The sequence below is a fragment of the Bos indicus genome, chromosome 5, assembly GCF_029378745.1.
Source record: "Bos indicus isolate NIAB-ARS_2022 breed Sahiwal x Tharparkar chromosome 5, NIAB-ARS_B.indTharparkar_mat_pri_1.0, whole genome shotgun sequence".
Taxonomy (NCBI): Eukaryota; Metazoa; Chordata; class Mammalia; order Artiodactyla; family Bovidae; genus Bos; species Bos indicus.
Genome location: NC_091764.1, coordinates 45,238,284 through 45,251,871, shown reverse-complemented (window position 1 = coordinate 45,251,871; position 13,588 = coordinate 45,238,284). Strand labels below are relative to the sequence as shown.

At 35.2% G+C, this 13,588-nt stretch overlaps 1 protein-coding gene across 7 annotated transcripts in view; it reads left to right on the top strand.

Moving 5' to 3' along the window:
• Window positions 1-11,610, top strand: part of RAP1B (RAP1B, member of RAS oncogene family) — a 44,329-nt gene extending 32,719 nt beyond the window's left edge. For 5 of the 7 annotated variants that reach the window (XM_070789335.1, XM_070789334.1, XM_019960852.2 and 2 more), the window contains 7 exons: window positions 1,857-1,938; window positions 2,947-3,015; window positions 4,238-4,294; window positions 5,152-5,292; window positions 7,262-7,405; window positions 8,054-8,170; window positions 10,280-11,610. In XM_070789335.1, coding sequence (XP_070645436.1) covers window positions 1,882-1,938; window positions 2,947-3,015; window positions 4,238-4,294; window positions 5,152-5,292; window positions 7,262-7,405; window positions 8,054-8,140 — 555 coding nt within the window. In that variant the 5' untranslated portion in view covers window positions 1,857-1,881 and the 3' untranslated portion in view covers window positions 8,141-8,170; window positions 10,280-11,610. Of the gene's footprint in view, window positions 1-1,856; window positions 1,939-2,946; window positions 3,016-3,063; window positions 3,390-4,237; window positions 4,295-5,151; window positions 5,293-7,261; window positions 7,406-8,053; window positions 8,171-10,279 lie in introns of those variants that run through there. The other 2 variants (XM_070789338.1, XM_070789337.1) reach the window with 2 other exon arrangements.
• Window positions 11,611-13,588: the final 1,978 nt, after the last annotated feature.

Below are 13,588 nucleotides of genomic sequence, written 5' to 3'. Positions count from 1 at the left end.
TTAAGGAGACAGTGTTCCAGGACTGGAGAGAAGTGTTTAGGAATGATAAGTTCACTAAGTTTAGAAATAAAATATAGCAACTAGTAAGTGGGAAAGTTAGCAACTGACTTTTTTGGTATTTTTTTAATTTGGTCTCTTCGAGCTCCCCCCATCCCCACCCCCCAATTAAGGAATGGAGAAAAATATAGTACGTGATCTATGTATTTAAAGGCACAAGTGAAGGAGAAATTTTTGAAAAGTCGTCCTTGGTATTAAACACGGCATCCTAAGGAGAAATAAAAGGATGGCATGTAGTAGTAGTGTTCGTTGCTCAGTCGTGTCCTGTCCTTTGGCAACCCCATGGACTGTAGCCCTGTTCGAGGCTCCTCTGTCCATGGAATTCTCCAGGCAAGAATACTGAAGTGGATTGCCACTTCCTTCTCTGGGGGATCTTCCCAACCTAGGGATCGAACCCAGGTCTCCTGGGTCTTCTGCGTTGCTGGGAGATTCTTTTACCATCTGAGCTACCAGATAGATAAAGCACAGGATTTCTTCCAAGAGTATGGACCAGAAGGAAAGAACATATAAAGAGGTTTAATACAAAGAAATATGTCAAAGTGAGCCCATCATTAATTGACTGACATTCAGAAGTAAGAGGCTATCAATAATAGGCTGATCACAGAAGCATATTCACTAAAGTAAATGGTTATTGGTGGGTTAAATGTGTTCAGACCAGTCCTGGTATTGTGTTACTATAAGTAAAGAACTGTCATCTCTTGATTGAAGAGGATTTAAAGCCTGGTCTGGTGGCTACTTTTGTACCATAGCCACTGGCAAATTGTTATTTTTTTCCCTAGAAATGTGGGAGCTTTGTATTCTCATGTTATTCCCCATCCTGGAAACTTTCAGGAGCTTCTTTCTCTCTCAATAGTAAGCTGAAATTTTAAAATGATGAGCCTTGCTATGGATTGTTTCTTTTGGGTTTTATGTTTATTTTATTTCCCCTGTTTCATCATACCGAACACTCAGTAGACTTTTATCGGTCTGGACACTCATGTTCTTGAGATTTACTTTTGATTCTCTCTGCCACCCCAACCACACACCACCCTCAACCTTCTCTCACACACACACGCACACAAACTTCAGTAATAGATATTTGGTCAACTTTCTCTGCTAACTCATTTACCATTTATGTATCTCAGAGGCCAGCAAGTTTTTTCTGTGAATGCTTCATATTAATAGTAAATATTTTAGACTCTGTGGACCAGATAGCTTCTGTTATAAGGACTTAACTCTGCCATTACAAGACAGCAGCCACAGACAATACACAAATGAATGGATGTGGCTGTATTTCAGTAAAGCTTTATGTACAAAAACAGGGGGTTGGATTTGTTTGCAAATCCCTCGTCTGTCCTGTTCATCTTTACCAGAAAGTTAGCTCAGTTGAGGGCAGGAATTTTATTTGCTGTTCATTGGGGATATCCTTGTACTTAGTAGACCTCAAGTACTTGTGATTCAGGATTACAGGTGGTTCAGAAAAGAGATAACATGTCTATCACTGCCATCTTTTAGCCAACAGAATGCCCCTTAATGCAGTTTTTCAGTGCCCCCCCTTTTTTCTTGATAGAGTATTTTATAGTAACTGAATATAGGATAGGACTAAGAATCACGTCTAGAATTCTGCAATTTCTTTCTTGTGATGTTTTATAAAGAGCCCTACCAGTAGCATCTTTTAGTAAGTTTGTTTATGAAATGCTCCATCTTGGTATGGTATAGTAGTCATTTTAAATAAATGCTTGAATGTTTTGTTTATATAAGAGGCACATGAATGCAAAGATATTACTTAAGAATTCTTTTTTTTTTTTTTTCTTAATAAGGTACTAGCTTTTACAAGTTTGCACCATGCGTGAGTATAAGCTAGTCGTTCTTGGCTCTGGAGGCGTTGGAAAATCTGCTCTGGTAAGACATTCTCACTGTACCCAAGCTATTCACTCTTAAGACATGTTCTTTTTCTGTTGAATGTTAGGGTTTGCTTATTTTTTTTGTTAAGGTGAAATCTCATTGATTTTAGAAGTAATATATTTTTCTTATAATTTAGTCAACTTTTAGTTGTATCTGAGTAGATCATATTCTCTCTTCAACATGGGCTCCAGACCAGAATACAATTTGGACTTAAGCCCAGTTTGGACTTCAGCACATACAAGCCTATGTCTGTCTGCATTTCAGAGCAAGATAGAAATAAATTTTGGTCCATTTCATTGTGAGTCGGCTTAAAATATAAATTTTATGTTATAAAAATTGAATAACTATATTTTTAAAACTTTTTTCAAAGTTTACCTTTGACTGTCCCACAGTGTTTTTTATATCAAGAAATAGTAAAGTAAGAAGGAAGACACAACTTGACAATGGTAGGTAGGAAGGGGAGAAACTTAGGGGAAGAAACTTGGTGAATAGTTCAGAGTTCAGCAAAGCCCCACCTCAAGATAGACTGACCATCTTACTTTGCCATTTATTTGTCACATAAACACCCAGCACAGAATTTGACTTGCTTGGATCAAACTGAGAAGTGTGTACAAAGGAGTATGAACTGTGTTTTCATTTGTAAATATATCCAAAGTGATGGGGAGGCATTGGGAGTGTGCACGTATGTGTGTTCACCAAATAATTAGCCACTTTCTAACTAAAATTCACATTTAGGCCCTAAAACTGAAATAGGAACCATTTAACAATTTTTAAATATATGAGCTCTAAATTTAGACCTACCCATAACAGAATGTTATGATTATTAATTTTTAAAAAAAGCTTTCTGAAGTAATTTTCCCACCAAATATTTATGTTCAAAGGTAGTTGTGGTTATTTTTTTTTTTATCAGTGGTATAACTACTTAAGTGAAATTAATATTTTTGAATGTGCAGACTTGGATTTGTTCTTTTTGAGGGAGTATAATGGTATGTTAATTTTTTTCAGACTGTACAGTTTGTTCAAGGAATTTTTGTTGAAAAATATGATCCTACGATAGAAGATTCTTATAGAAAGGTATGTACTTTAGAAGGCCTTTGCTTTCAACTTTACTGTAAACATAAATTATTGTTTTTAGCTTAATAAATATTAAATGTTGTCTATAGAGTATAGGATGAGGAACAGAGTTAATTTATAAAATTAGTGGGTAGAACTCACATCTGACTATTTCCTGGCATTGCATGTTTACCAAGAATCTTAATCACTCTTGCTTTATCTCTCTTTCTTGCTCACAAAGAATTTTAGGTTTACACTGACCCCCAAGTTGTAATTTGTTGCTATTTGACTTTAGAGTGGAGACATCCACTTCAGGTGGTAGTTCCATGTTTCTCCCCTTTCTGCCCACCAAAGACTTGAATGACTCTCAGGCTCCCTGCTTTTTATATAAAGATGTAAGTACAAAAGTCTCCCTAACCTTCCTATTTACAATTCCTTGAGAAAGTTCCACTGCTCATAATAGTAGAAAAGTTTATTTCTAAGTTCATTTATATAACACGTGACAATAAAACTTAATATGCAGACATTTTTAATTTAGAAGGGAGAGAATTACCCGCCACCTTAAAGCAGCCAGCCTGGCCCCTGCTGCGGTGCAGACACTGTGTTTCCATTCCTCTTCTGTGTCCACAGTCTGCTAAAACTAGAAACCCTTTCTGGACCCCAGCTCTGAGGCAGCATTACTCTTTTTTCTGCATCTGTATCTTTTTTTCCTAGGAAATGTTAGGTTTAAAGGGTAACAGGGATATATAGATATATAATTTATTTGATAGCTGTCCTTCCTTGCTACCAAAAACTTTGTTCCAATATAGTGAAGGGGATGTAGTTATAAGCAAAAGGAAAGTATATCTAAAGCATGGCAGAATTTATATAGATAGTTACTTTTGACATTATTGGAACTATTACTGCATTAAATAAAAATTTTTTGAGCTGATTTGAAATTATTTCCTCTCCAGAGTTAACTGCTGAGTAATTCACATTGAGGTTGGAGCTTGTATATCTTGTAGATATCCTTATATTAAATTGAGAACTCATGGTTTTTACACTTAATGCAGTTTGAGGGTCAGTAGACTTTAGTTATCCAGCTATTTTTTTCTCCTGTTTCATTAAAGTATGTATTACTTGAGATTAGTATCAAAGTTGCTATAATCTGTGTCTGTTTTAAATATCGTATTAATATTATACATATTAAAGTAGTCTTATATACAGGAAAAAAAATGAAGATCTACCTTAATTTCCTCCCTAGCAAGTTGAAGTAGATGCACAGCAGTGTATGCTTGAAATCTTGGATACTGCAGGAACGGTATGTAAAACAATACCAAAGTATATGCATAACTTGTGCAGTATTGACCTTATAAATGCTAGCATTCTTATAGACAAACATTATTTAAAAGTAAGGCTTGCATTAAATCTTAAAGCTGTCTTATCCTCTTGAATTCTTTTCTTGTGTGCATGGGTCATTTACTGAAGAAATAAGTAGAAAATTTGTATGAAAATTTTCATACCTTCACTACTACTTTTAATGTAAGTTAGACTATATTTCCATATATTGAGTAATGTGGAAAATGCCTGAGATTCCTCAGTGACTGTGAAGTATTTTGAATAGTATCTTTCATCCTTCAGTATATTTACAGAACAGCTAGATCTGATGGTATCTGAAAGTGAAGGGAAGATTTACTCTGGATGTGTGGTATTCGTTCATCTAATGTTTGAGTACCTGATACATGTCGTGGCTTGTATTCTTACACTCAAAAGCTTACAGTCTAGCGAAAGAGGAAGTGTGGGAAAATGGCACCATATAGGTAACTTGCTGGCGGACCTCGGATAACTGGAGCATTGTGAGCTAGCTGTGAGTAACGGTGATTCGATTTGGGTGCCTTCCATATGGTGTCTTGAAAAGCTGCTTTCAAGCAGCATTTGAAGATGGGACATTTCCACTTGAGTGCATTTACTGCACATAAATCTGCCCTGGTGTATTATTTTTAAATAAAACACTTATTTCTTGAAATACCAATTTTTCAAATAGCCACAGACTACAGTTTTAAGAGATGTTACATAACACTACTACATTCTTTGAGCTCTAATTATAGACTTTGAAAATTGTCAAATTAACTGTCAAAACATTATTTTTTTAAAATGATTCTTTTCTTTCGACTGTAGGAACAATTCACAGCAATGAGGGATTTGTACATGAAAAATGGACAAGGCTTTGCGTTAGTTTATTCCATCACAGCACAGTCCACATTTAATGATTTACAAGATCTGAGAGAACAGATACTTCGAGTTAAAGACACGGATGATGTAAGATGGCTTCATAATAAATATATTTTCTTTCAAACACTTATTGTAGTGATATCCGATTTAAAAGTTTGAATTTAAATCCAATTTAAACTTCATCTATTTTGAGGAGTTTGTTTTTCAAAAGCTTTTTCTTTGAAAGGGAAAAACGTACCTTTAACACTACATATAGTGTAAAAAGTGAGAAATACCTTCCTCTTGTGTAAAATAAAATCTATATCCTTCCTATTTTTTTCCCTTCATATTTTTAAATCTTGCATTTGGTGGAGAAGGGGGAGAGGTGTCAGTGGCAAATATTACTAATAGAGCAGATGACGTTCTGGTAGATTTAAGAGCCTTTTTAATAGGAATCAGAACAACATGTGAACACATCTCAAACAACTATGACAGAAGGAGCAAGAAAGCCAATAAATATATTCAATTCTAATGTTAAGTAACATGCCCCTTCCGAGTACACCATAATGGAGTTTAACCCTGTAGGAAACTACAAAAGGTTTTTTTAAATTACTCTTCACGCTATGTATATAAATTCATCTTGCATCAGAATCACCTGTAGAGCTAGTTAAAACAGATTGCCAGGTCCCACTCCCAGAGTTTCTGATTCAGTAGGTCTGGAATAGGGCTCAGAAATTTGCATTTCTAACATATTTCCAGGTGGTATTGGTGCTACCGGTCTGGGCATCACACTTTCAAGAACCACTGTACTAGGTATAGTTTAATTATAGCAAATATTTCTAGAGCTTGGGAGCACCTATTAGAAATATCCTAATTTCCTGGACTTCTGAAGCAGGAGGACTTTGGCGGGGGGACCTTAACATACTTAGGGCTTCCCTGGTGGCTCAGACAGTAAAGCATTTATCTACAATGCAGGAAACCTGGGTTCGATCCCTGGGTCGGGAAGATTCCCTAGAGAAGGAAATGGCAACCCACTCCAGTACTGTTGCCTGGAAAATCCCGTGGACAGAGGAGCTTGTTGCAGGCTACTGTCCATGGGGTCGCAAACAGTTGGGCACGACTGAGAGACTTCACTTTCTTTCTTTTCTTTCTTTAACATACTTAAAGCAGCTTTAGTTGGTAAAGCTGTTTCACCAGTGTCTCTGGTGACTACTATAGTTTTCTATCAGTTACATTAAACAGTAAATTTATTAGTATAATACTAGGTATCTGTTCCTTAAAAAGCCACAAATCTTGATTTTCTAGTTTGGATTTTTTCCAAAACTAGAGAGCCAATCTCTAAAGGATTAATAGGAGTTTTACAGAATAAGGATTATTTTTCCCTGTAGTGTCCAAAAACATGATTAATATGGTCTATATTTTTAGTAAATTAAGGTGATTTTAATTTTTGGCTTTTCATTTAGACTATATGAAAAGCTAAAAATTCTACCTTGAATTTTATCTACCTTCTAAATTTCTCCTTTTTTGTGTTATGAAATTGAGAATGAGTTATTTGATAAATACTTGTTAAGAAACCAAAAAATCTGAAATTGATTTATGTCCCTTGGAGAAACACTTTAAAATTTTGGAATGTATTGACTTTTTATGATATTTCCTTTTTAAAAGGTTTTGTGTTTTCTTACTATAATTAGTTTGTTGTGAGGAACTTCCCTGGCAGTCCAGTGATTAAGTCTGTGCTTCCACTGCAAGAGCATGGCTTCAGTCCCTGATCAGGGAGCTAAGATCCTGCGTGCTGCACAGGGTGCCTAAAATAAAAGTCTGTTTTGATAACAATTTTCAGGTTTTTCTTCCCTCTTTTATAAGTAGATCATAGCTAGTTTTCTAAAAAACCCTTATGTGACAAGTTCTTAAGTTAATTGTTAATGCTTTTATATTTAACTATCAGTTTTAGTACACCTTATTAATTTAGTGTTTTTCTCTGGCATAAAATAAAATCTAATCCTTATGGTTGACTCTTAGAATTTTGACTTGAATTTATGTAGCATATTTGTTTACTTATTTGTTTTTACCCGTTTAGGTTCCAATGATTCTGGTTGGTAATAAGTGTGACTTGGAAGATGAAAGAGTTGTAGGAAAGGAACAAGGTCAAAATCTAGCAAGACAGTGGAACAACTGTGCATTCTTAGAATCCTCTGCAAAATCAAAAATAAATGTTAATGAGGTATGGTGTAATAGAACTCTTGATTTGGAATTTAGCATTCAGAATTAATGGAAAATAATGAGTGTATATTAACACAACCCCAAGTTAATTAAATATGTTAATTAGCATGCTAACAAGCAATACCACTATTTGAGCCTCTTTATTAAACACTGGTGGTACAGTAGAATTTACCATAAAATGAGGTAAGATTAGATGGAAAAGAATAGGGGTGGGGAAGACAGATTTAATCTTCAGATGTATGAACAATGTTACGTAAAAGATGAAGACAAATTCAAGAAGGCATGAATGGCTCTTGCCTTAAAGGAACTTAAAATTATGTTGTAGAATAAGAATACATAGAGTCAAAGAAGAGTAAAGGATTGTTCTCTTGGATGATGGTAAATGTTCTGACTAAACTAAGGTTTCTGCAGCTACTCAGTATTTACTTTAAGGAGAATGATGTTAGCCCTCCCAAAAAATAAACAGAAAAGCACTTGACAATTACAGGAATACCTGGCTTTACTCTCATTCCTTAAATGAACAGAATATTTGCTTTCTGGAGAAGAGTTATGGAAAGTTCAATTTTTTTCATTGTACTCTCTCACTTGTAGTTTTGGGTGGGGGGGTTTTCCCTGCAAATCAAAATAAAAAATTAATAAATGTTTGCAGATCTTTTATGACCTAGTGCGACAAATTAACAGAAAAACTCCAGTGCCTGGGAAGGCCCGCAAAAAGTCGTCATGTCAGCTGCTTTAATATACTAAATGCATTGTAGCTCTGAGCCAGGTATGTTAATTTATCTTTTCTTCTGTTTTGTTTGTTTCCTCTAATTTTTAACCTCAACTTTATTAAAGGTCCAAAAAGCAAGTATAGAATTTTCTGTTGTAGAAAACAAATGGTTACTTCTTATGAGTTAATATGATATCCTAGTAATTGAAATAATTATTTCACTTATATATGATCATGAGAAGTAAGTTATTCCACATAAGTATTCTAAATGAGTTTATCCAGTATATACTCACGTCTCAGTGGGTCACTGGTTTGTGCTGACAACATAGTGATGATCAAAACCAATCTTCTCTGCTCTCTTTGTTGCCTTAAGCTAATTAAGGTCTAGTGTAAAAGTCAGACAAATCATTGCAAAATATTATAAATGCTGTTGGCGGAATAAATGCAGCATGTTACCGATAATTAAAACCCCTGACATCATGTAGCAGACAAAGTACTGCCTACATGTTACTTGAATTCTCACAATTCTGTGTGGCAGAATTATTATAATTCCCATATTACAGATGAGTGAACTGAGGCACAGAAACATTGTTCAAGCCCTATAGTTAGTGAATAGCAGAGTCAGAATTGAATCTAATGATCTGAGTACATGGCTCAGAATTTGAACTGATTCCCAAAGTCCATAATTAGTCACTATGCTATTATGGGTACTATCAAGAGTATTTAATTGGGGTACCAAACCAGTCAGATGTGAACTATGGATTCAGGGAAAATCTCAGAGTGAAAGCATCCAAGTTGAAATCAGATGGAAAAGTAGAAATTAGAGGGTGAAGAGTTCCTGGGCAGAGAGAACCATGGATACAACCTTGAGATGAGACAGCAAAGGAAAATTGAGCAAACATCACTATAACATAGTCTTTGAAAACAGTTATATCAAATGAGTTAATACTTTCAAAGCAGTTAGTTCAGTACCTGGCACCATGGTAAACCCTCATCTGTTAGCTGCTGTTTGCCAAGTATCATTAAGCCATATTTTTTTTTTTTTTACTGTATTCTTACCCTTGGGAGTTTCGGATGTTACTACCTCTGCTTCTTCCCATGTTAAATGACCCTGTACAACCATAGTACTCTGATTCTGTAGTTTTCTAGAGTTTTGTCCCTACTCTCCACTTACGGTTTTCTGCTTAAAGATACAACTTTTCATTTTTTATATCCTCTCCTTTCCAACCACTTGCCCTTTCTTAACAGCACACTTATGCCTGAGCTCACATTGCCATCTGTCCTTTACAACTTGCTCCATTCGATCTGCTAAGATTTAGAAAACTTAGGAAACTCATTCAGTCTCTAAACGAGGGCTTAAAGTTCAAAGCATTTGTGGAAATTATTTCATCAGCCACATCTATATTAACATTCTGGAGCAAGTCTGATTCCCAGAAAACCAATATAAAAAGGAAGGATTTTTTTAGCCCAGGCATATGTACAGAAAATCATCCAAAGTAAATAAATAAATGACAGACTGATGAATGCTGATTTTACCCTTTTAAGTTTAGTTAGATAAGATTTTAGTGTAATAACAGCCTTTTCTGACATTTCTCTTTAAGTAGGATCTGTTTTATAGAATTAATATATATATAACTGTCAACTGTAGAGAGCCTTCATGAAATAAATTTATTTTATTGACTTCTCTACACCAGCTTTTTAGCCACTTACTGGAAGAGTAGGGAAGAAAAGTCTTGGAAAGCTTGGTTAGATGTGCATTCTGTACTCATGATGTCATTCTAGGATTATAAACACTCTTACAGACCAGCCATTTTGTTAGTATTGCTGTCTGTTTGATTCTAGTCAAGTCGACTTGATGTAAAATTTTAATACGGGGTTTTGTTTTTGTTTTTAGTTTTCCTGCTTTTAATCTTTGAGAGGTAATACAAAGAAATTTGTATTTAAGTACATTCAGCTTCCACTTGAGTGGCATTTAAGAAGGCAGCAGAATATATCTATCCGTGCTTTGCTGTGAATCATAGTACATGGTCATAATGTAATGATGAGGATAGGAAGCTGTATTATATTTATTTCTGACACTTTGGCACTGTTGTCTTAATACGTCCTTTTGATCTTTAGTGTGCTATTTACAACCTGTGTTTTCAATTAATTTTCTCCTTTTGACAGGTCTGAAGAACTGTTGCCCAATTCAACAGTGCCAGCATTCCAACTTTGTTAAACCTACCAACATCTTAAATGGACTTTCTGTGGTGGTACCCTTTAAGAGGCGGATGAAAACTACTACATCAGTTTGCACATTCTAATCACTTTCCAGTATCACAGAGAGATTTTTACTTATATAATAGTCCTAGAGTATGCAGCTGGTAAAACCAGAGGCTACAATCCAGTATTACTGCTAAGAGACATTTTTCATCCACCAATGTTGTACATGTATGAAAATGGTGTACTGTATACTTTAACACACCCCATACTTTGTATTGGAGAGTACAATAATGTAAATCCTAAAAGCACCACTATTTTAGCATAATAAAAGAAAGTCCAAAGAGCTCCTATATAGACTACTCCAGATAACTTTGCTTCTTTGATACTTGTAGCTTATTGTAATTTTTTTTTTAAGAAATTCAAGGTCATTATCATTGTATTGTACAAATAAGCGCTTTGATTAACACAGCTATATAGTTTTTTTAATTTTTAAAAAACCTGTGGAGACAGTGATCTTGTCTTTAAAATATGATAGTCCTTTCAGTATAATGTCTTAGATTAAAGACGTTGCCTTTAATATCTGTTGGGAAGGAAATGTCCAGACTTTTCAAATCTTTTATTATATGTTTCCTTTTTTGTTTACATAGGGAACAATGTTTATAGTTGTGTGTACAGTGGGGGTCTACAACAAGAAGTGTATATTTTCAAACAATTTTTTAATGATTTAACAATTTTTGTAAATCATTTTCAGGCTTCTGCAGCTGTAGATTCTCACTGTGAATCCCCTGCTTGCTCATGCATAAGTGTATTTGCAATACCAAATATACAGGTTTAGTATTTTTGCCTGTTAGTGATTGTTTCCCATGTGTAACGTTTTGGTTGAGATGTTAAATGGTGGAAGAGTACTGTGGATGTGAATGTGGGAAGTAATTTTAATCATGTGTAATTGGTCACAAGGCCTAAGTTGCAGTAACTATTGCTGTTTTATTTAACAATGCCTTGTTGCTTTGTATGCATTAACGTTTGGGTGTAAAGATTGTGTGTCTATCCAACAGGGAGCCACAGTATTTAAATTGACCAACCTAATGTTACAACTACTTTTGAGGTGGCCAAATGTAAACTAAAAGCCTTAATTAAAGTGGTGCAATTTTGTATAACTTAGCATCAGTAGTTCAATAAATTTGGATTGCCATGCAAGGGCTTGCATTATAATTACTTGCCACTTGAATGTGTTTTGTGTAATATTTAACAGTGCTAGTTAAATAAATATGGGTTTAACTTCTTTTTAAATGTGATAGGTGCATTTTGCATAGTGTGGTTTCATAATTTAATGTTTGGGCAAGCCAGATTCATTTATTAATTACAGAAACGATGAGAGAGAAATGTCAGGTATTTTTATTAGTATTGTTTGAATATCCACATAACCATGTTTTGAATTTTTCCTTTGGAAAGAGTTCTGTAAATCAAGCAATATTACTTACAAACGTATGCCTTCTGGGTAGTGTTCAGTAGCTCTTTGAGGTATAGGAGAAAGAATTGAAAATACTTCAGCAGGTGTTACACTTACAGATTTTTTTAAACTAGAGGATGCAATTACACTTATGGTCATAAAAATCTTTTAATGAAGTGGACTCAAGTACTACTTTTTATATAATGGGTCTTTGTCTCAGATGTGCTGTAATTCCATTCTTTTTTGAAATCTGTAAATGAATCTTAAACTTTCTCAAAATATTTTCCAGCCACGGGAGAATATCAGCAGTTAATTAGTAATACTATCTAATTTAGGGATGTCTGTTAATCCCTTAGATACATTTCGAAGCTTTTATTTTAAAAAGAAATCTTATTCCTTACATATTTAACTCACAGAGTTCCATGTATTTAAAGGTTCAGTGTATCTAAAGAAAAAACTGTTGTTCTCTCAGAAATCCCACTTAACCCACTTGTTTTGGCAGGATTGTTTTTATTTATAGTCATTGGGAGAAAATTAAATCTGAAAAAAGTGGCATTGTGGAGCATTGAAATCACTTCAATTTGTTATGTCCTGTTATATCTCTGGTCCTTTTGGGGGGCACCACCATTAATTCAGGTACTTTAATAAATGTTTGTTGCCTACCAGCTATGTGCCAGGCTGAATTCTAGGCTCTTAAACACAGATAAATATTCAACAGATAAACTCAAGCAATTTCTATATCTGAGGATAGAGCAGAAACCAAGGTCAATTTAGGACCCTGCCCTCCTTAGAATTTATACTCCATTTAGGGTTTTTCAGTGTGCTAGATAATGAGTTTTCCCCTCATATTATGGGATTTTTAGCACCATCTCTAGACTCTACCCACTGGATGTAATACCACCCCCAAGTTGAAACAACCAGAATTATCTCCAGATATTGTCAGGTGTCCTTAAGTTAGATTCAGGGAAGAGGGAGAGGGGTATTGAAGGGCAAGATTGCCCCAGCTGAGAACTGTCAATCTGTTGGGAACCAGAACATTAATTATAGATAAGGGTTAGGGATACAGAGTGGACAGCTTACTATAGTTAATAAGAACATGGGCTCTGGAACCATATTTCCTGGATTTCTAATCCTTGCTCTGCCACCTCCTAGCATGAAAGCCTGGGTAGGTTCCTCAGTTGCTTTATCTGTAAAACGGAATGTTAGTAACATCTATTTCATAGGCTTTAAAGGGGCTTCCCAGGTGGTGCTAGTGGTAAAAACCCTGCAACATAAGAGATGCGGGTTCGATTCCTGGGTTGAGAAGATCCCCTGGAGAAGGACAACCCACTCCAGTATTCTTAACTGGAGAAACCCATGGACAGAGAAACCTGGTGGGCTACAGTCCATGGTTCACAGTCGGACACAACTGAGGCGACTTAGCATGCATGCACAAAGAGAGTGAAGTACTTGGCCAGTGTCATCCTCCAGGTCAGTATTTGTGTTGTTTCTTATTTTGTATCCTGCTAACAGAAATAGGGCTGGGGTTTGGCAAATGCACCATTTGTCTCCTATACAAAATAACTGCAGCTTAGGAATGCAAATAATGGACTTTTCTGGTGCTTAATTGGGGGGGGGGGGGGGGGACTAAAAATAAGTCAAAAAACTTGAGTTCTTTTTCATGTCCCCAAGGATACTTGGAGAAAGGTTTAAGTTTTTGGAGAAAACAGTGGTATTTCACTTTTTTCTAAAAAGTGTAAAAACCCTGTTTTAACTTTCATGTTGATTCAGCTCTTTTTCTTAAATGTATAGTCTTTACCACATGTGGATATTATGAGTAGGAA